The 22254-nt window shown below is 42.8% G+C and overlaps 1 protein-coding gene across 3 annotated transcripts in view; it reads right to left on the reverse strand.

Annotated features, from left to right (window-relative positions):
* BEND7 (BEN domain containing 7) overlaps nucleotides 1-21485 on the reverse strand; it is a 57018-nt gene extending 35533 nt beyond the window's left edge. For 2 of the 3 annotated variants that reach the window (XM_054016724.1, XM_054016716.1), the window contains exons 1-4: nucleotides 18223-18774; nucleotides 14270-14353; nucleotides 7033-7332; nucleotides 158-280 (exon numbers count right to left, since the gene is read on the reverse strand). In XM_054016724.1, the coding sequence (XP_053872699.1) occupies nucleotides 158-280; nucleotides 7033-7332; nucleotides 14270-14353; nucleotides 18223-18283 (568 nt within the window). In that variant the 5' untranslated portion in view covers nucleotides 18284-18774. Of the gene's footprint in view, nucleotides 1-157; nucleotides 281-7032; nucleotides 7333-14269; nucleotides 14354-18222; nucleotides 18775-21407 lie in introns of those variants that run through there. The other variant, XM_054016733.1, reaches the window with a different exon arrangement.
* Between the last annotated feature and the right edge of the window lie 769 nt (nucleotides 21486-22254).

Below are 22254 nucleotides of genomic sequence, written 5' to 3' on the forward strand. Positions count from 1 at the left end.
AATTGATCCCAAGAAGCAGAGACTTGAATCCTGGTCTCCCAAGTGAGATTCCTTAACTACTGGACCATTCTTCGTAGTGAAAGCACACTGGAAATATCCTGACTAAAGATATCAGACACAGATTAAAGGAGTGTGAGAAAGAGAGAGATCATGGTACCTGCTTGAATCTGCATTAGCTTTCTCATGGTCTTCAGCTCTTGGAGAATGGCCTGCAAAGTTGACTGGCAATTACAAGTACAACAGTTTGGTCCAACTGATGAACTGACCCCTGGAAGTTCTCCTGGAGAAGAAATGAAATAAAATAATGATACAATCAAAAGAGCTGGACAGGATTTTGAAGCTAGCAATGTATGCTATCGTGAAATTGGACCCAAGGAAAGCACTGCCAATAATTACCAAAACATTCATTTTTGGGAGGAGGGGGTCACTGGGTTTTATCCGGCTACCAGTATATATGCTTACATACTCGGGGGGACATGATGTTATAGGGGTTGGTGAGGACTGCACAAAAGCGTGAACACAATGCGCTCTCACAGCAGGGCTCTCTATTGTCAGGCTAGTTCATCTCAGATAACAATAGCTCCAAATCTCATTATAAACATACTCACTTTATCATGCACAAAAAACCCCATCTCCTAGAATAGTCCTACAAAGAATGGGTAGCCGTCTGTGTAATAAAGGTTTATATTATGCATTAAATATCCAATTCTAAAATTGGATGTTACCTACCCATGTTGCTTTATAACATGAAGAACTCAAATGAAAATCAGATCCTCTGGTCACAGAATCACAGAAATTACTGATGGGAAAGAACCATCAGCAAGAAAACCTAGATAATCTGCTCCATCCTTCTGCCAGTACTGGTTTGTTTCCTACAGCACGTTTTCTCATGCTGTGTCCCAGGAGACAACGTTCGCACAACTCCCCTTGGGAGACTATTCAACAATTCAATAGACTGCTTTGTCCAGAATTTCCTACTGATATTTCAGCCTAATTTTCCTTTTTTTAATTTCATTCTTTTACTTCTGGGTCTACCCCCCTGAAAAAACCTTAACTCTTCCTCAGTCTCCAGACTGTTTTCATCTTTCACATACTTGGAGGTCTTGAAAAAGGGTGGCTCCCACAAGCTCAGAGAGCTGTTACCTTCCTCTGCTATCTGTATCTTGTGCTGCAGAATCTGAAGTTTTTGTTATCAAAGAATTACGTTTCTAGCCTTTAAAGGTGCAAAGAAAACCTCCAAAATACAAATAGAATGTCAACTGCTGCAAAGGTATCTGTCTGAACCTGTAACCAGACATGAACTGCCTCTATTCATTTCAATGGCCATTAATACTGAAGACTTATTTAAATGGGTAACTATTTTATTGTTTTGCAAAGCACAAAAGAAGAGGGATGATCCTATTATGAAGATCTGAACAACCTAATACAAGTCATTTAATTTTTGTATCACACAGGTGTGCGGACCTTTGGAGAGTACATTGTTTATTTTTTCTCCAACCTGACTAGTCGAGTTATCACGTGCCCTTTGGTTATCATTTAGCAAACTCTAACGATACGTCTCCACTGGATAGCTTACAGTGGTATAGCTGTACTGATGCAGATGTGCTGCTGTAAGATCTCTCATGTAGTTGCTCTAAGCCGACGGGAAAGACCACTCCTGTTGACATAATTAAACCACCCGCAATGAGCGACGGTAGCTATGTCAGCAAGAGAAGCTCCCCTGCCGACATACCGCTGTCCACACTGGCACTTATGTCAGTGCAACTTATGTTGCTCAGGGGAATGTCTTTTTTTCACACCCCTGAGCAACAAGTTTTGCCAAGTGGAAGTACAGACAAGTAATTAACTCATTTAATCTTCTCTCAGAAGTCCCTCCAGCCTCAATTACTTTTGTTGCTCTTCTCAGAACTCCCTCCTATTTGTTAATAACTTTCCAGTTTCAGCTTGTACCTTCTGGATCAGATCCTCAGCTAGCGTAAACTGGCACAGCTCCACTGGCTTCAATGGAGTCATGCTAATTTATAGTGAATGAGCATCTTCCACATTTCATCCAATCCCTGGAAAACCAGCCTGATGTGGCCCACCATGTTTTACTCCTCTCTTCCTTCACGTCTCTCCTAAGAGTGTCTTCTTCCAAAAGTCCTATAAGCACTAATCCTTCCCACAGAGAAGTATTGGCAAACTAAACAACTGAAACTCCCACTGTCCCACCAAAAAAATCAAAATAAAGACTGAGAATCAAAGATTAATGAAAAATTTAATTCTTCAATCACACTGCTTTGTGTGACATCCCCATAGATCAGACTGGGGAAAAAATAAGTAGTGGTAATTCTCCCAAGAGCCTCCCCGTTTGTGGTACCAAAGTGAAATGTCATTCACAGTAGATTGCACAGAACTTCACAATATGACCCTTCCTCTCCCTTCTTACATATTTTGATTGCCATCGGCAAAGTAATTAAGAATGCTACCATTTAAAATTCTCTCCCTGGGAATTTACTGTTAACACCACATGGGGATGAATGGGGCATCTCACACTTCCGAGACCTGCTGTTTCAGGTGCTCTGGGAATTTAGCAAACACAACTGCACCAGTTACACTTGAGTCATGTTTCATGGTTTTGTTTGCAGTCTTAAAGATAGCAACTTGCTTTTTCTTTTTTCAAATAAAAAAAGTGATTCCAAAGATTAGGAAGGCAGTCTCAATTAAAAAATAACAAAACTAACAACAAAAAGGGATTTACTGATCTGGCACAAGCCCAAGTTTGACCCCATCCCTCATCCTTCCTTTGTACATTGCCTATTCAGACTTATGCCTGGTTTACACTACCCGGTTAGGGCGACGTAAACTGCCTTGCGTCGACCTAGCTGTGGAAGTGTCTTCACTTAAACCTGGCTCCTGCCGATGTAAGTGCCTCTGTACACCAGAGGTCGGCAACCTTTGGGAAGTCGTGTGCCAAGTCTTCATTAATGTAAGGTTTCGCGTGCCAGACTGGCAGCGCGGGTGGCAGACGGAACCCCAGGCTGGAAGCGGGCTGAGCTGGGCCAGCGGCCGGGACCCCAGCTGACAAGGGGCCAGCGGCCGGAACCCCAGAGCGGAAGCGGGCTGAGCGGCTCATCCCGCTGCTGGTCTGGGGTTCCGTCATCCAGGCCAGCAGCAGGCTGAGCGGTGCCACAAAAATCAGCCTGCGTGCCGCCTTTGGCACACATGCCGCAGGTTGCCAATCCCTGCTGTACACCAATTTAGTAACACTACCTTCCTGAGTGGGAGTGTCAAAGTCGATGTAATTAGGTCAATGCAATGTCAGTGCAGACTCTGTGTTACTTATGTCGACTGTTACTGGCTTTCAGGAGCTGTCCCACAATGGCCCACACTGACAATACAATTGATACAAGTGCTCCTAACGAGGAAGCATACCACCGACATAAGGAGCCAACTGTGCGCACACACACTAGCAATTTAATAACTGTGGTGGCTGTATGCCGACATAAGTTAGGTCGATATAATTTTGTAATGTAGACATGGCTTTAAGGTTCTTTGAGGGGAGGAATGGGACTTTGTCTTCCCAATTGTTCACAATGTGCTTAGCACAGTGTTAGAGCTACACAAACACCACATAAGGAAGGTTTTTATTTTTAGTGTTGTGGCAGATCACTCAGGGTATGCCTACACTTAAATAGCTAGAGTGGCACACAGCCACTGTAGTGCTTTGGGGCTTGTCTACACTTGAAATGCTATAGAAGCACAGCTGAACCGCTGCAGCTGAGCTTCAGTGTAGACACTGCCTATGTCAGTGTAGGTAATCCACCTCCCCGAGAGGCAGTGGCTAGGTCGATGGAAGAATTCTTCTGTCATTCTAAAGTGGTCTACATGGGGGCGTCGATGTAGCTATGTCTCTCAGGGGTGTGGATTTTTCACATCCCTGAGACATACCTACGCCTATATAAGTTCCCACTGTAGACCAGCCCTCCTAGTCCCTGAAGAGACTTCCACCAACACCCAATTGAACGACAAAACTTTTATTGTTCACAGGTGCTTAAACCCTCCCCTCCCCCCCCTCCCCCAGACAAAAGTTTTGCCACGGCAAGTGGCAGTGAAAACAGCTCGTTGTCGGCATGAGCACTCTCCTGTCGACAATGCAAACCCCACTCGTAGGGGGTGGAATTATTTTGTCGGCAAAAGTGCCAACAAACAGCATTTACACTGCCCGACTTTTAGTGACACGGCCGTGTCGCTAGAAGCTGTGTAGTGTAGACAAAGCCTTAATGTCAGTAGGAGATTAGGTTCAAGGCAGCTTCCAAATGTGTACGTGCTTGGTATAAAAATTCAGCAGCAAAACCACCGCTCCCCGCCGCCTCTAGTAAGGCAAACAGCTATACTGGGGGTCCACAAAAGGTGATTCAGTTATATTATCAACAATAACGAAAAAATCCCAGTCACCCCTCCCTCTGGGCTTCTCGAGCAGGGCCGGCTTTAGGCCAATTCCACCAATTCCCTCGAATCGGGCCCTGCGCTTAAGAGGGCCCCGCGCCCAGTGGCAGGGTCGCCCAGAGTGGGGGGCAAGTGGCAGAGAATCCCTTCCCTGGCTAGAGGCACCTTTTTAATTTTTACTCACCCGGCGGTGCTCCAGGTCTTTGGCAGCGGGTCCTTCACTCGCTCCGGGTCTTTGGTGGCACTTTGGCGGCGGGTCCTTCAGTGCCGCCGAAGACCTGGAGCGAGTGAAGGACCCGCTGCCAAAGACTAGGAGCGCGGCCCGGTGAGTACAAGCCCCACGTGTTTTTTTTAACGTGGTTTTTTTTTTTTTTTTAGTCATCCCTGTCGGGGCCCCGTCGAAACTGTTCGAATTGGGCCCCGCACTTCCTAAAGCCGGCCCTGTTCTCGAGGTCATCCTATCTACTCTATCTTCTTTGAACAATAAGCGCCATGGGACAGGCCCAGTCTTATTTTCTCGCTTGTAGGGCATCCAGCAAATTGCAGGAGCTTAGCAAATAATAAATAATATTTGAAAGAGTAGATATTTTCAGATTGTGCATATTTGTCTCTAGAACGTAGAAACTTTGACTAAGCAAATACTACCAAGTAAATACCTGTTCATCTTTCCTATTACAAATATAATACATTCCTAATGAAGGCACAGAGGCTCTGACTGAAAACCAAAGGGTCTGTTTTCCCATTGAGGCATGTGGGATTTACATTATAATTCCCATTAGCATTGATAGAAATTACCCATGTAAATCTACCATATGTATTGTAAATGGGAAAGGAGACCACCAGTATTTCAAATCTAAGCAGACTTCTGCCAACTTCATACATATTCATGAAGAGTTTTTATTTTTCTTCCATCATATCTCTTCCAATCAGTTACAATAGCAGAGTAAGAAACATCTTGTAGAATGGTCTCAATCATTGTTCCAAGCACTACCTTTATCATTTTTAGAGGACAAAAGCAACTCTTTTCTACTTGTTATAAATCAATTTTTAATTTTAAAAAGAGAGCAGACTTTTTATTTTTATGGAGGAGTCTTTAAAGACCCATCTCCCTCCATTCTGGAAGCAAGCCAGCATGTGAATTTGATAGTGGCTTGCATGACGGAAGAGACACAAATACATCGCTTGGTGGTTCTCTCTGCATAATCAGCAAGTACCCCAGGACGGTTCTCTACAAATGGATCCGCTGACAGTAAATCATGTTGGTGTAACAACATTACTACACTAACAAATTTATTCTTGAAAAACACTTCGTACAATTCATCAAAAACAATTTGAGCGGAACCAAAAAGCAATTAAGATGGCACATTGCTGCCAGATCCTCTAAAGAATCAGAGAAATAAAAAATAATAAAAAAAAAAATCTCAAAAAATAATTTTGGCCCAGATTCTGTAAACACTTCACTTACATGCATGAGCGTTTGCAGGACTGGGATGTTAAGCCAGATCCCTGTGCCAGACAGACCTCCACTAAAATCAGTGGGGCACTAAATGAGCACAGGAATGTGCCCATCCTGGCCAGCTTGTAGGATTAGTGCCTTAAGGGCTGACCAAAGCAAAGCTCCCAGTGGCTTCAGTGGTGCAGGATCAGACCCTTGCTTTGTAATTATCATTATTTCTTTCCTTTGGTTACAATAATCCCTGCACCCCCTTCACCTTCTTCCATGCTTGTCTGTGCTGTCTTCTACACTTGGAACTCCCACCCTATCCCCTTGCGCAGGGCACTCATCTGCCAATCATTCAAATCTCTCCTTAAAAAACAAAACCCTGTGAGGCCCATAAATCCTAAATTACTGTATCTCTAAAATATACTGTCACACTAAAACAAACAAATCCACAAAACCTAAGTTACTTTAACACCATCCTCTGGATCTCCCACTTCATGTGAGTCCAATCATTGTCTATACAGGAATATAGTCAATCCAGGAGGACTGAAACCTAAGCTTCTGAGTGCAGGGATAGTACTTTCTCTTGTACAGCATAGGGAATAACAACAGTAATCATTTTTGCATCTGCTACAAATGATGAATACATGCGTGTCCTTATAAGACACACAACAGATATCGTTCTATGGCAATTATTTTTATATATATGTGCATTTGCCCTGTGTTGAAAAAACTGGCATTTTAGAGCACAGCTACAATGGTATTTCATATCTGGATGTAAAAAGTAATTTAAGTCCAATTCTGCCACCTTTACTCACGCAGAGTTGGATTTTACTCACAAGCAGTCCTCTGACTTCATTGTGCTATTCAGTGTGAATATGAGGGACAAAATCTGGCCCTTAAGGCACTATGAATTCAGTAACAATGGTTTTAATAAGTACAGAAATAAAGTCTATAGAATAAAATATTAATATTATGCCCCACCACTAGGAATCCACTTTAAAACTTAAGGCCTATGGGAGTAGCATGCACCAGGCCCACACCCACAGTCTTTCAAAATGATAACTATAATAATGTATTTATAACTACTATAATTATCTGAACACAGGTAGATATTTAGTATAGTAAAAAATAGTATTTGTAATATCTAATCTAGATCATACCATTGGATCCTCCAGTTCTTGTTTCATTTTGGAAGCTTTTAGACCGAGTCCCATATTGCCCTGAAAAATGGCTAGCTTGAGGTGATACTTCATTCCATGCACCATTCTGAGAAGGATGGAGGCTCGCCTGGGAGTCTGCAAGGGCAGTCAGGCGCTGGGCCCATGCTATATCTAAATCCTGGGGTTCTTCCTTCAGTTTTTCTCCTTCTTTGCCAACTCGCTGATAAATTCTTCCAGTGCTGTCATTCAGTAATCTTCTCATCCCTGTAATTTGTTTTTTAATTTCCCGGCTTTCGTCTCCTAATGAAAACAGAGCCACAGTTATCTCTGTAAATTAGCAAAAATGGTAATGGGTAGAGATTAGTGATTTTAGATGCCAATAAGAGTTTCTAGCTGCTGGACTACAAAACAACAAATAAATAAAAATAAAAGACATACTCGAGTGGTAGTTATGTATTGTGCCATACTTTAATACAGCAGTAATTGGGATATCCATGGTTAAAAAACCCTCTCATCTTGGCTTTCCTAATACTGTTTTTAAAGCTCTTACATATACCATACCATGGTTTTTACAGCTCTTACGTATACCATACCATGGTGTTTGCTGTTTTCTGCTGAAGGAAACAACAATGGGTACAGCTGTTTCAAATACACTATCATTTTATGAGCCTAATCCTATTCAGACATTGACATCAATGGGAGTTTCATCTGAGTTAAAGGGTGCAGGGTCAGACTGTAAAGAGAGGAGCTAGATACCTATTAAGGGATAGACCCAGCTCCCGTTGAAATCAACAACATAGCTCCCATTGACTTTAACTGGAAAAGGATCAGTCCCTTGGTCCTCAAAATTTCATCATTATGGGATACATAGAAATAAATTAAAGAACAGCTAATATCTGTACAACCTTATATAGCCAAACTTCTGGATGCCTTAAAATGCAGATTATATGAGAAAAAAGAAAATATATACAAGAAAAATGTAACTGTTTCAAATAAATTCAGCACATTTAAATAATAACAATTACATACTTAATGCTCTCAGCACCGTTTAAGAATTAATTTTATGTATGAAACTACTGATTGCACAATGAATATATATGTTTTGGGCAGATAGTAGCTATTTTTCTCATTAAAGTAGACATTACATTTTATTAGTAATAAGGAAATATTCATAACTACTTCTGAAATAAGAAGCTTCTATTTTTTACTGGTAATAGAAAAAAAAATCGAACGTCATAAGCAAGAGGAATAATGAAGATCAAGAAACTGATCAAATCAATCCTCCTCTTAGAATACATTTAAGACGGTGCTACTTGGCATCATCTGTTCTTTAGAAAAGATTTCAAATTTCCATTCTTACATACCACCCCAAAATAAGACATTTTTAAGGAAAAATAACTGTACAAAACAGATTTTGGGAAGAAATGTATAATGGCTCCAATTCAGCAAGGTCCTTAAACACATGCACAACTTCAGGAATGTGAATAGCCAGTCTCATCAACTTCAATGAGACTATTCATGAAAATTAGGCTGTTGTGATGCCTAAAATACTTGATAACAGTGCTGTGTTCTCAACTGCCTAACATCATGTTGACCAACATGGTCTCATTGTACTCCCCCGTCTGTATCCATTTGCTGTCTCTTGTCTTACAGATTGTAAGATCTTTGGGGTCGGACTGTCTTCTTGTTGTGTCTGTACAACATATTCTGGGGGGAATTCTGCGCCACTGCTCAATGCAGAATTTTGCAGAAATTAATGTTGTGCACGCAGAATTTCCTTTCCCCCACAGAAATGGGCAGCAGTGCTGCTAGCCACCACTAGAGGCTGCTGGACTTGGAAGAGCCCACCTTGCACACAAAGACACTGCTGGGGGGAGGGAGAGGGAGCCAGAGGGTTCCTGGCAGCTGCAGTTCCCAGCGTGCCCTGAGGGAAGGAGAGGACGGCATGCAGGAAACTCTGTGCAAGTCTGCGACTGAGCATCAGGCTGTTTCTCCCTCTTGGATCCCAGGGCTCTGGAGAGGGGAGGGGGACAGGTGTCTGGGCTCAGGGGGCCCCACAGCTGGGCTCTGGGGAGAAGGGGGTTCAGGTGTATTGGTTGAGGGGTAGCAACAGGTGGGCTCTGGGAAGGAGGGGTTGGGGGTCTCTCGTCCGCTGGCTGGGATTGGAACGTGGCAGAGAAACAGGAACTGGGTTGTCATAGGGGTTTCTTTAACTCTCCACTCCTGGGAAAATTTTTGTGTGTGTCTGTATTGTTACAGACGTACTTGCTGATAGGTATTTTGAAATAAATTACCAAAATAATTGACATTGGCATGATTATGTAGTGTTATTTTGACAAATAAAATTTGCAGAATTTTAAAATTTTTGGCACAGAAATTTTAATTTTTTGGCGCAGATTGCCCCCAGGAGTAACAACACTTAGCGCAATGGGGTCCTGGTCCAGGACTGCGGCTCCTAGGTGATACAACAATACAAATAATAGCAGCTATGTGCTTTGGTACTTTGCAGAACTGGAGCCTACTTTTTTTTTTTTTTTAAACTAATACACAATATGGGTCTGTAATTGTGCATCCTGCAACCCCAGTGTGCCCATGGGGCCAGCTATGTTGAAGGAGAGCTTTGGTCTTGAGTGGAAAATAAACATGGGAGGACAGCTGCAAAATCTATCTCCAGAGAATCACTGCATCTCCCATCTGACTTAGCTTCAACATTGCCAGGGCTGGCTCTGCTCCACTGCGGAGCTGTGCGTAAAAGTGGCAAAATCTAGCCCTATTTTAATATATGACAAGCATTGGTCAAGAGAAATGCTCATAACCAAGGTGTATGACAAAACATACTTACTATTTCTTGTTCAACTATAACTCTTCTATGCCAAAGCGTAACTAATTTGTAATTTTCAAGTGGCCTAACTTCAAGCTGTCTTAATAAAGCTCAGATACTACTTATTCTGAGGAATGGATGTGCTCTCTTTAAAATAATGTTAAACTGTTTCCTTAATGAGTGAGAATTTGTGTACAGAATTTACAGTACTGCTTTGAAAATCATCAAAATACTTCATATTAAAACAGGTACAAACTGAATTCTCCCCCCGACAAATGCATGTGTGCTTCTAGGTGCTAAATATTTAACTGTATTAAGTAACAGTGTATTTATAGCAACTTGAATTAATGAAACACCACTGGTAATGTTGTAATGTAATGCCTAAACCCCTACTTCACCAGTATGTTTTCACTATTTTTCTTTATTGTTATACTTTACCTGTATGTAGTATGTTGTCTAAATGCAGGTCATTGTGTACTTTTCATATAGATTAGTTTCATGGGCTATCTTTATCACAGTGGTACATAGAACTACCTAATTTTGCTACCCCATGTTGTGAAAAAAATTATGATTATACTGTAGTAGCTAAGAAATGGTATGTGATCATGAAATGAAAATCTCTATTGAAATACATGTATAGGCTCAAGAGGGAAGAGTTAAAATTACACCTTCATCCTTTGCTTTGGCATTTCCTGACTGAGTGCATAAATTAAACAAATAACCTTAATGTTCCCTTAGCACAGTTTGTTAATTTAACTTCCAATTTTTTATTTTAAATAAAAAGTAGGAAATATTTTAAGAATATAGTCAGTTTTACCTTTTACTTTACATAGCTTCAAAGTTTTGCTGAATTACAAATAATCGCATGAGAGCATTCAAGTTCTTCCATTCAGAACATCACCAGAATGCTGCCTTCCTGGACAAAGGCCAGCAAAACTCAGCTGCCGTATTTGAAGAATTTATACAGACCAATTCAAAGCACTTCAGGGGACCAGGGAGTTTAAAGCACACAACTACACACATGTGCATACCCAGTGCATCCTTTCTTATGTGCATCGCTAATGAGCCAGCCAAAACTCTCATACTCAGGCTATATGATTTACAAACACTTGGTCAAAAGAAAGTGAATTTCTCCTGGCACAAAAACATGCAACCCTCCTCTGCAAGGACTATTTCCATACCAAAACACAACTTTCAAACTTCAGCTGTTTCTGCTGTAATCCTCTTCAGAAGTCACCAAATTATGGTTTTGAAATACAGGCAATTATGAAGGCCAGTCAGTAGAAAAGGTGGGAATAGGATTGCCAACCTCATGCCTCCCTGCTCTGTGCACATTTCCCTAGATTAAGGAAGTATTTTGGCTGAGAAAATAGAGGCAGGAGGGGGATCCTTTTTATCAGATGATAGGTTTTCCAAAACAACTGAAAAGTTGTCCTGGCTGTTTTGTAGCTATCTGCGATTAGTCATTTCACTTTATAGCTAAATTATGCACATCTGGTATAGCAACATTCCCTCATTGTTCACTTTGGCCCCAGTCCTGCAAGCCCCTGAGCCCACGTGGAACCCCAGTGAAGTTAAAAAGGTCCACATGGATGCAGACATCCATCTCAGCAGAGCAATTTAGAGGATCAGGTTCTTAGGGTCAGATCCTCCATCAGTGGGAGTTCTGCTATTGACTTCAATAGGAGCAGGAGATAGCCCTGGATGAGCTTAGCAAAGGAGGGGGGGGGGGCGAAGCACCCTTTACTGTGTGTGCTTGGTATAAGAGTTTCAAAAGCTTATTATCAGTCAGATCAAAAACATTTTCCCCTGGAGCAAGGCTACTGTCCTTTCATGCTACATTACAACTATTAAACTATAGCTAGATGTTTCATCTGGAGGGCTGTTCAATATATAGCTAAATAAATAGGGTTGCATGAATTTTTTAAAATGAAAAGTGTTCTTCAAATCCACCCCTCACTAGGAATGCTAGGAACCATTAAGAAAAGGATAGATAATAAGGCCGAAAATACCACATTGCCTCTATATAAATCCATGGTACGTCCACAACTTGAATACTGTGTGAAGATGTGGTCGTCCCGTCTAAAATAAGATGTATTTGAATTGGAAAAGGTTCAGAAAAGGGCAACAAAAATGGTTAGGGGTATGGAACAGCTTCCATATGAGGAGAGATTAATAAGACTGGGACTTTCAGCTTGGAAAAGAGACGACTAAGGGGAGGATATAATTGAGGTCTATAAAATTATGACTGGTGTGGAGAAAGTAAATAAGGAAGTGTTATTTACTCCTTCTCATAACACAAGAACTAGGGGGTCACCAAATGAAATTAAGAGGCAGCAGGTTTCAAACAAACAAAAGGAAGTATTTCTTCATACAACACACAGTCAGTCTGTGGAACTCTTTGCCAGAGGATGTTGTGAAGGCCAAAACTAACAGGGTTCAAAAAAGAACTGGGTAAGTTCACGTAGGATAGGTCCATCAATGGCTATTGGCCAGGATGGGCAAGGATGGTGTCCCTAGCCTCTGTTTGCCAAAAGCTGGGAATGGGAGAGAGGGGATGGATCACTTGATGATTACCTGTTCTGTTCATTCCCTCTGGGGCACCTGGCATTGGCCACTGTTGGAAGACACGATACTGGGCTAGATGGACCTTTGGTCTGACCCAGTAGGGCCGTTCTTATGTTATTTGAAAACACAGCTATATACAAGAAACCCTTTTGCAAGTTTAACGATAGTAATTGCTGACAAAAAAAAAAAAACATACCTGGATATAATTCTATTAAAACTAACAAGTAACTTCATAGACTTACGTAAAGTCAACTTTTTCTGTATGAATAAATTGTGGAGGATATTATTCCTGGAACAGAATATATTCTTGGAATTACTGAGTAATTTATGCACTGTTCCACCATTCCAAGTACACATTATTTATTTTATCATGACAAAATAAAGTTATTAATCTGCTGACTTCCATTTTAACAATGTGAAATGCTGTAAAATGCACAGACACCTGCATTACAGTACATTTCAGTTCCACTTTATATCAGCCATAAACATCTCTGTTTTGGACACCTCTTCAAAACAAATGCACACAGCATACTGTATGTGGCATTCGATTTTATGAAACTATAAAAGTTCTTCACTGTTAATTACATAGACAAATGTCTCATCACACATTTGGCTACCAGGATAATAATTAGTTTTCCACATTAACCTTTCAAAGACAGAGCATGAATTTCAAGTAAAAAGCACTGTAAAAAGACTCAGATAGGAGGTACCTTACATTATACTTCAACATGTTTGTGCAGATAATAAAATACAAAGACTGAAGAAAACAAATTATGTATGCAATCAACATTTTAAAAGCCATTGTGTCTATATGTAACAGTACTGTCTGCATGATACAGTGGTACAATCCTCTCAAGGACTTGCATGCTCATCTCTGAGCTAACATTTTTGTGCTAAAACAGACATGCTGTCAGTATCTGCCAGACAGTTATGGGGCTTTACTGATTCAAACATCAGACCCAGAGCCTGAGCCTGACAACCTTTACTCATGAATTTAATGGGCCTATTCAGGATCAGAGATACTGCATTTGCTTTCAAATCCAACTCTCACTGATGTCAACTGAAAGACTCATATTGACTTCACTGGGAGGCGGATCAGGCCTTTAATGAGGGGATGTCTTGAGTATCTTCAAGTCTTGCTGAAGTCCATGGGTTAAGACACAGCTCTTTTCTGCAGAGGCTCAGAGCCTCTCAAGATCAGACTCTAGATAAGACAGGAGTGGAAATGTAAAAGGAAGAGTACACGGCCACAAAAATGATGAGCGGCTCAGTGATAACTAGTTCTATCAAGCTGTAGTTAAAGCAGACTATATATTACATGTCTGTTTTCTTTACACATTTTTGACTGTTGATTTAATTTAATTTTGCGATGGCAGTATTAGCAGCCAGGCTACAGAGGTGAAAGGACATTACATTAAGACATTACATTAATCCTCTGTCCCACCCAGGGCAGAAGCAACACCAAACAAATAGCAGCTTCCTGGAAATTGAATTTCTGTTATCCAGATGTCAAAGATGTAATACCCCAATTACACAAACTATTGCCAGTGAAGCATGCTAGTGAATATGCAATGTAAATGGGGTGAACAGAGAGCTGCAAAACTGCCCAGTCAGCATCTGGCTCTGAGAGTGAGTGATAATTAGCGCTCTGTGTAGACTCTAATAAACATTTATGTCTGAAACTACAACTTTTAGCAATGTTAAGAAAGGATATATTGGCAATCTGTAAAATAAAAAGGTCTTGAAGAGAATGTCATATTAAACAATGGCATACAGCTCTTTGCACTGCCCCCTAATTGCAACTGGCTAAACTGTGTTGCTCATAAATTAATTGACACAAGAACATACCTAAAAAAACTGATTGTGTTTCTTTGGTCTCCCCATTAACATCATTGCTGTAGTCAGAGATCTTATATACCTCATGATGATAATCTGGAATGAAAAAGGATAAAAAAAATTAGAGCTCAAGTGATCTGGAAAAAATGAACGCTGAACACATTGCTACAGCTTTACTACATCATTTATCAATACATCTGCAGTTTATTCCATGTACATCAAATTAACCACAGAAAATGTGCTCTGTATCAGCACTTCCTAAAAAACTTTGCTCACACTGAAGAGAACTGAAATATTTCACAGATTTTAGGGACAAGTTATGCCTGGCGTAAATTACTATGTTCATTTTCATACTAAATTATTTCACCAGATGCCTATTATTTGGATTCTTGCCTTACAGATGGAATGCAAATATATAATGTAAATGAAAACGTTACCCTCTTATAGGCCAAGGGAAACTTTCACTCTACCTCAAAACAAAATTAGTGATATACATTATGGGATAAATTTTTAGCTCTGTGGCCTGATCCTGTGCCGCTGATGTCATTTGGCCATTGAATTCCTATGGGACCAGATTTGGGCGCTATATATGGATACTGACTCGTGGCAATTGATTTCCACAGCCATCATAAAAATATTGATTTTCTATTTCAAATGAAATGCAACTTGGATAAACAGTCTGAGCTCTGACCACAGGTGTGCATTTAGCAAAAACGACTACACTCTCTACATGTACACAAGAAGAGAATAGCATTTACAACAGGGAATACTGGGAGACAGCATGCCAGGATTCTATTTCTGACTCTGCTACTGACAAACCTGACAGTGACCGTGACCTTGTGACTGTGTGACCTTGGGAAAATCACTTTGGACTGAATAATAAGGTACTAAGCAGCTCTTGTGAGATGTTGCAAACATTCAATTCCTACTGACTTTAATGAGACTTGAGCATGTTCAGCCTCACCAGGACTGGGTTCTCAAATTCCATGTGTCTCAGTTTCTCCCTCTGTAAAGTGTTTTTATAACATTCACTTGCTTCATAAAGGTGTTCTGAGGCTTCCTTAATTAATGTGTGGGAAAGTGCTTTGAGATATTTGGAAACATGGCACAACAGAAACGAGGAGTATTATGTTCACTCCTTTTATGAGAAAGGCACCTGCCTCTCTGACAAAATAATCAGGTCCAGAATGTAAAGATCCCCTAATATACGGACTTTATTGTTACTTATTTTGTAAAGCACTACTACTGTGACTAACTCAAATAAAAAAAAAAAGACACTCTCCAGCAGCAAACCAACATCACACATAATACAGCAACATGACAGACAGACAGAAGGGCTGTAAGGGAAGGATGAGAACGGTAAACATAAGGAAGAACAGGTGAAGAAGTGAGTAATGATAGGTAAGTCAGAAGAAATGAGATTTGGTTTTTTTGGATGGGGCAGATAGATGGATGAAGGAGAATTAAGTTGCACTGCACATGGGACTAAAGATAAAGTTCCAGGCACAGAGGTGGGAAAAGCTAAGTCTCTTTTGTGAGAATTATAAAAAAGAGGATTTATCCGAATCTGATACATTATTCATTTTTTCCTATATTTTGATACCTCCTGGTGAAGATTGTCAAAATCTGGGCAAAAATGTGTAATAATGCTTAAGAACTATAGTGAGGGGCAGATTCACAATGCTTAGAGAAACAGATTGCATGCTGTCTCTCTAAAATTTTCCCTGTCTCCAGTTAGATATGGTACTCTTCACTGTTTCTTAACTGTTCTATGACCATTTCTGCATTTCACCCAGAGGTGGCTGCATTGGAGGTATACACAATTTTATGTATACAGTAGTCTGAATTAGTTCAATATGATGATAAAGTTCTTTGACAGGTTTCAGAGTAGCAGCCGTGTTAGTCTGTATCTGCAAAAAGAACAGGAGTACTTGTGGCACCTTAGAGACTAACAAATTTATTAGAGCATAAGCTTTCGTGGGCTACAGCCCACTTCTTCGGATGCATATAGAATGGAACATATATTGAGGAGATATATATACACACATACAGAGAGCATGAACAGATGGGAGTTGTCTTTGAGATTTCTTGGAATGAAAGAGGCTACAGTATACAGTAAACGTGACAATAGTTTACATAATATAAGTCAATATAACAGTGGGTGTCTCCCTTAGTCCTTTCTTCTACCTGCAATGTCATAGTTCAGGGCTTATGAAATCCCTATCAATTTCCTCACAGTAAACACTAAACTATGACACTACTGAATGACCCAAGCAGGAAGCACCGGCTGAGTAGCAGGGAGACACCTATTTATACATAATTATCTTGGTAATCAACTTGCATAGGAAATGGGGGGGAGGAGGGTAACATGAAAGTTGAATCTTACTTTGTTAAAATACAATTTTTATCTTCTCCATTCTCCCAGAATCAAAATACAACTTTTTCAGAAATTGTGTTTAGTGTGGCTGGTCTCTTTAAATTTCTATAACCAGAAGGGTTCTCAGACAAACCAAAAATAGCTAAGAATTCACTAGTGAAAATTAGTTATCTATGATTTAAAGTTAAAAGTATTATTCAAAAAATTATCAATCTACATTACAAATGACACCTTAAGACTGAATGTTTGTAAAATATTAATTTACTTTTGACTATTTGTGTTGTTCTTCACTTCTTACAGTTTATTCAACTTGGAAATACAAACAACTAATCAGTTTCATTTTCAGATCCTCATACTCTAGCACAATTCAGCAATGCTTATATTATAAGCAATGCAAGAGAATATAATTGTTAAAAAAAAAACTGTTTCCTTTGGAACGTTAAACCCCAGATATGGCCAGAAATGTATTTGCAAATGTTTGTTTTTACAAAACCTACGGTAGTTTTTTGGCCAATTTTGACCTGACAGTATTCCTTTAGATTAAAAAAAAAAGTTATGTCCAATGCTCAAGATTCTACAGTACTGTAATGTTAAAATTAAAATATTTAATTGTTCAATGTTTCCTCAAAGTGAGGTTATTTTTATTTTTAAATTCCTTTGCTTCCCGTTTGTTTTAATCTAACGTTGACTGAAGAGGGATGCCTAAATATACTAAGTGCAAAACCTTCACATTAAAAAAAAAAAAAAGTGTGACATTACACCAAAGAAGTCACTTGCCTTGAACTTAACATGCAGGACACACACAGCATTCCATGGAAATATTTCAGTTCAATACTTTAAAACACGGAAGTCAAATCAATGAGAGTAAAAGATCTAATCAGTTGGAGTACATACCCCCACCAAAATAAAACGCTAAGGCTGTAAAGTCCACCTGTGAAAATGACCACCAGCGACTGTATCTTATTTTTTAAAAGATCGAAATAGAGAGGTCTGTTTTTTTCCCCGACATAAAACCAAGTATTTTCTTAACCATCCCTTATAAAACACCCTCTTCTTTTCGTAAAGCAAACTAAACACACACCGAGCGAACAAGTTACATGCCAGGAATTCTTCCTTACCCATGTACAATTAATTAGCTGCGTTGATTATTTTTAAAGCAACCTCTATTAGGTTTTTCTCTGAAATATGCGTATGTACGCAATCAACAGGGGAAAAAAAACCCTCCACAGGAGTTGAATACCGAAAGGGTTCTCTGTTCCCCAAGTACCATTATTTTGATAATTTCTTGGCTCGCTTTTTTTGTTTGACTGGGTTTACACGGAAATTGCGATCCAACTTTATTTTGGATAACATCTACCTTGAAAACCATGCCCTCGCTGGGGAAGAGGGCTTTCAGAACAAATCCAAGGAGTTAAATAATAAACAACAGGAGGCAGAAAGGCACTGAAGGAGACAGAGGGAAGGGAGAAGCACACATTTCATAACATCCTGCTCGTCTCCTTTGATACACGTTGAGCCGAAAGTCCTTTTGAGAGACAAATACGCCAAAAGTCACACACCAAGCCGCCCCCCACCAGCACCGCTTTACCTTGGTTGATCAGTTTAAAGCTCTGGGATTTCCTGCTCCTCTTCCTCTCAGTAAACTCCATGGTGTGGGCAGGAGGAGGAAGAAAGGAAGGAGAAAGGGGATGGCACAGAGCGAGTTGGAGGCTGAACAGCCACCCAGCCGCAGGACCAAGGTCCGTCCCTTTAATCAGCAAAAATAAACCGGGGCTGGGAGATTTCAGTTCCAACTGCGGCTCGGCGGCGAGCTGGGACAAGTTGGCTCCGGGCTCCCGCCTTCCCCCCCGGATCCGACCCCAAACTTTGCGGGGGGCTGCTCGCCCGGCGCAGGGGAAGCCCTCGCTGTGTGCGGGGAGCCGGCCGGGCTGCCTCCGGGGAGCCGCCACCGCCGCCGCCGCCAAGGGAAGCGCTCCGCGGCTGGCGTGTGTCGCTACCTCAGCGGCGCCTGGGACCCCGCTGCCACCTGCTGGGGGAAGCCTGCGCGCACCACAGCGCGCCCCGTGGTGGCTGAGGGAGCCTGGCCCGCAGGCCGCCACCCCGAGGCCGGCCCGCAGCCCCACGCCACGCCGAGGCGGCGGCGGTGGCAGCGGGCCCCAAGGGAGCTGGGAGGGGGTGGGGGGACGAGCGGGACAGCGGTTTCAGCCTCATGGTCGCGAATGAAGGGGACGGCGAGGTGATTCTGCGCCTCCCCCTCCTCTGCCGGCCGGCCCGGGGGAAGGGGGGTTGGTCTCGGAGGGGGGTGGATCGGGGTCTGGTTATCGGAGGGGGAGGGGGACGCAGGGGCGGCGCCATTTTGTGCCCCCCGTCCCCAGTGCAGTCCCCTCCCGCGCACGGGCTGGCTCCCGCTACTGCCTCCGAGAGCCGCGGGCGCTCCCCGCCTGAGGCACGGGCTGGGGGCCCCGCAGGGCGCTTGGGGGCGAGCCAGCTCCTCTGGTCAGCCCGACCTGGGTGACCTCCAGGCAGGCGGGTGGCATTGCCCCCAGTCCCCCAGGGGCGGCATTTCCCCCAGCCGGGCCTGGAGCGAGCCAGGGCCACTTCTCTCCACTGCGGGGGGGGGGGGGGGGGGGGCTGCTTGCTGGGCACACCTGGGGCCAAATCCCACCCTCCTGCCCTGCCAACTTTGCTCGGGAGAGGGGGAGCGATGGCCTGCAGGGGAGCTCCCAAGGGGGTCAGATCCTGCCTCCCCCATGCCTGGGGCTCTGCTCAAGGAAGGATTTGTCATGTAAGCAAAGGTCAGGCCCTGGATCAGACAAAGGCAGCACCTTTCAGGCTAGCAGGATACTTGAAACCGGGCTTCAATTAAAAGCAAAGAAAAAAGGTGGATGATTCTGCCTGATTTTCGTTTAGGCCTGGTCTTCGCGCAGTGTTTGTACCAGAACAACTGTTTCGGTTAGGGGTGGGATTTTTAACTACTGCTACCAGTCCTGGTGTGGATACAACTATGCCAGTATAGAAGTGCCTTATGCTGACATAGCTGGATCCATACTGGGGGTTAAACCACTTTTAAGTGCATTAGACCTGGTTTACGCTACAGGATTAGGCTGACGTAAGCTGCCTTGCGTCAAACTAGCTGTGGAAGTGTTCTTCACTTAAATTTGGCTTCTGCTGATGTAAAGGCCTCTCTACACCCATTTATCAAAGGGGTAGCCGTGTTAGTCAGTATCCACAAAAACAACGAGGAGTCGTGTCGCACCTTAAAGACTAACAGATTTATTTGGGCATAAGCTTTCGTGGGTAAAAAACCCACTTCTTCAGATGCATGGAGTGAAAATTACAGATGCAGGCATACATATACTGACACATGAAGAGAAGGGAGTTACCTTACAAGTGGAGAACTAGTGGAGATCCACTTCCTGGACACTACAGTGCAAATAAGTAATGGTCACATAAACACCCTATACCAGAAACCTACTGACTGCTATACTTACCTACATACCTCCAGCTTCCATCCAGGAAAACATCACACGATCCATTGTCTACAGCCAAGCCCTTAGATACAACCAACTTGCTCCAATCCCTCAGACAGAGACAAACACCTACAAGATCTTTATCAAGCATTCTTAAAACTGATGAGGAAGTGAGGAAACAGATTGACAGAGCGAGACGGGTACCCAGAAGTCACCTACTACAGGACAGGCCCAACAAGGAAAATAACAGAACATCACCGGCCATCACATACAGCCCCCAGTTAAAACCTCTCCAGCACATCATCAATGATCTGTAACCTATCCTGGAAAATGATCCCTCACTCTCACAGACCGTTAGAGGCAGGCCAGTCCTCGCTTACAGACAGCCCCCCAACCTGAAGCAAATACTCAGCAGCAACTACACACCACAGAAACACTAACCCAGGAACCAATCCCTGTAACAAACCCTGTTGCCTACTCTGCCCCCATATCTACTCTAGCAACACCATCAGAGGACCCAACCACATGAGCCACCTCATCAGGGGCTCATTCACCTACACATCTACTAATGTGATATATGCCATCATGTGCCAGCAATGCCCCTCTGCCATGTACATTGGCCAAACCAGACAGTCTCTATGTAAAAGAATAAATGGACACAAATCAGACATCAGGAATGGTAACTTACAAAAACCAGAAGGAGAACACTTCAGTCTCCCTGGACATTCTATAACCGATTTAAAAGTAGCCATACTTCAACAAAAAAACATCAAAAACAGACTTCAAAGAGAAACTGCAGAGCTACAATTCATTTGCAAATTTAACACCATTAATTTGGGCTTGAAGAGGGACTGGGAGTGGCTGGCTCACCACAAAAACAATTTTCCCTCTCTTGGTATCAACACCTCCTCATCAATTATTGAGAGTGGACCATATCCACCCTGATTGATTTGCCCTGTCAACACTGTTTCTCCACCTGTAAGGTAACTCCCTTCTCTTCATGTGCCAGTATATTTATGCCTGCATCTGTAATTTTCACTCCATGCATCTGAAGAAGTGGGCGGTTTTTCCCACGAAAGCTTATGCCCAAATAAATCTGTTAGTCTTTAAGGTGCCACCGGACTTCTAGTTGTTTTTACACCCATTTAGTAACAGCACCTTCCGGAGCGGCATACAGACACAGTTGATGAGTCACAGAGTCACCTGGGTGATGCTCTGGAACTACTCCCTACGAAGCCAGTCAGGACTCTGAGGGAGCATGCCTCCTCTCTCTGGCATACTGTCTCCATAGCAAGAAGCTTACACAGCTTTGACCTTCCTGGGTCTGGCCTTGCATCCCCTTCCACACCGTGCGCTTCCCGCAGCAAGTCCGCCCAGGCGGGCCTGGTGAAGGCAGAGGGCCCTGCACCTCAACTCCGCAGTCAGCAGTGACTCTCAGCCAGCCTGTAAAACAGAAGGTTTATTAGTCGACAGGAACACAGCGTAGGGCAGAACTTGTTAGCACAGGAATTAGTGACTTTCAGCCAAGTCCATCTTGGGGGGAGTGGAGCCCAGAGTCAGCGCTCTGGCCCTCCTCCTGTGTCCCAAGTGAGCTGAGACTGACTTGCTTCCAGCTGCCTGGCCCCTGCCCTGTCTGTTGCTCCTCCTCTGGCCTTTGTCTCTCTTCCCGGACCAGAGTCACCTGGTCACATTCCCCTCCTGGATCTCAGGTTACGAAGGGGCAACCATAGCATCCATGCAGCAGCTGGAGCAGCCTCTGCAAAAGTCACACACAGCATTCATGCAAAACAGTAAGACTCACATAGGCTCACATACAACATAACAAGGGAAAATCCCTACTTCGTCACATGATGTAATTATGTCAACACGTTGGTTATGATGACTGTTACTGGCTTTCAGGAGCCGTCCCACAATGCCCCACACTGACAGTACAATCAATACAAACATTCTTGCTGAGGACACGCATTGTTGACACAAGCAGGGCCGGTGCTACCATTTAGGCCAACTAGGCGGTTGCCTAGGGCGCCAAGATTTGGGGGCGCCAAAGAGCGGCGCCCCCAATTTTTTTTTTTTTTTTTTTTTACAGCGGCCGCTGCACTGGGAGGGAGAGGGAGTCTGCACTGCCGGCAGGCAGCCCAGGGGTTCCCCTG

Source organism: Malaclemys terrapin, chromosome 1 (genome assembly GCF_027887155.1).
Source record: "Malaclemys terrapin pileata isolate rMalTer1 chromosome 1, rMalTer1.hap1, whole genome shotgun sequence".
Classification (NCBI taxonomy): Eukaryota; Metazoa; Chordata; order Testudines; family Emydidae; genus Malaclemys; species Malaclemys terrapin.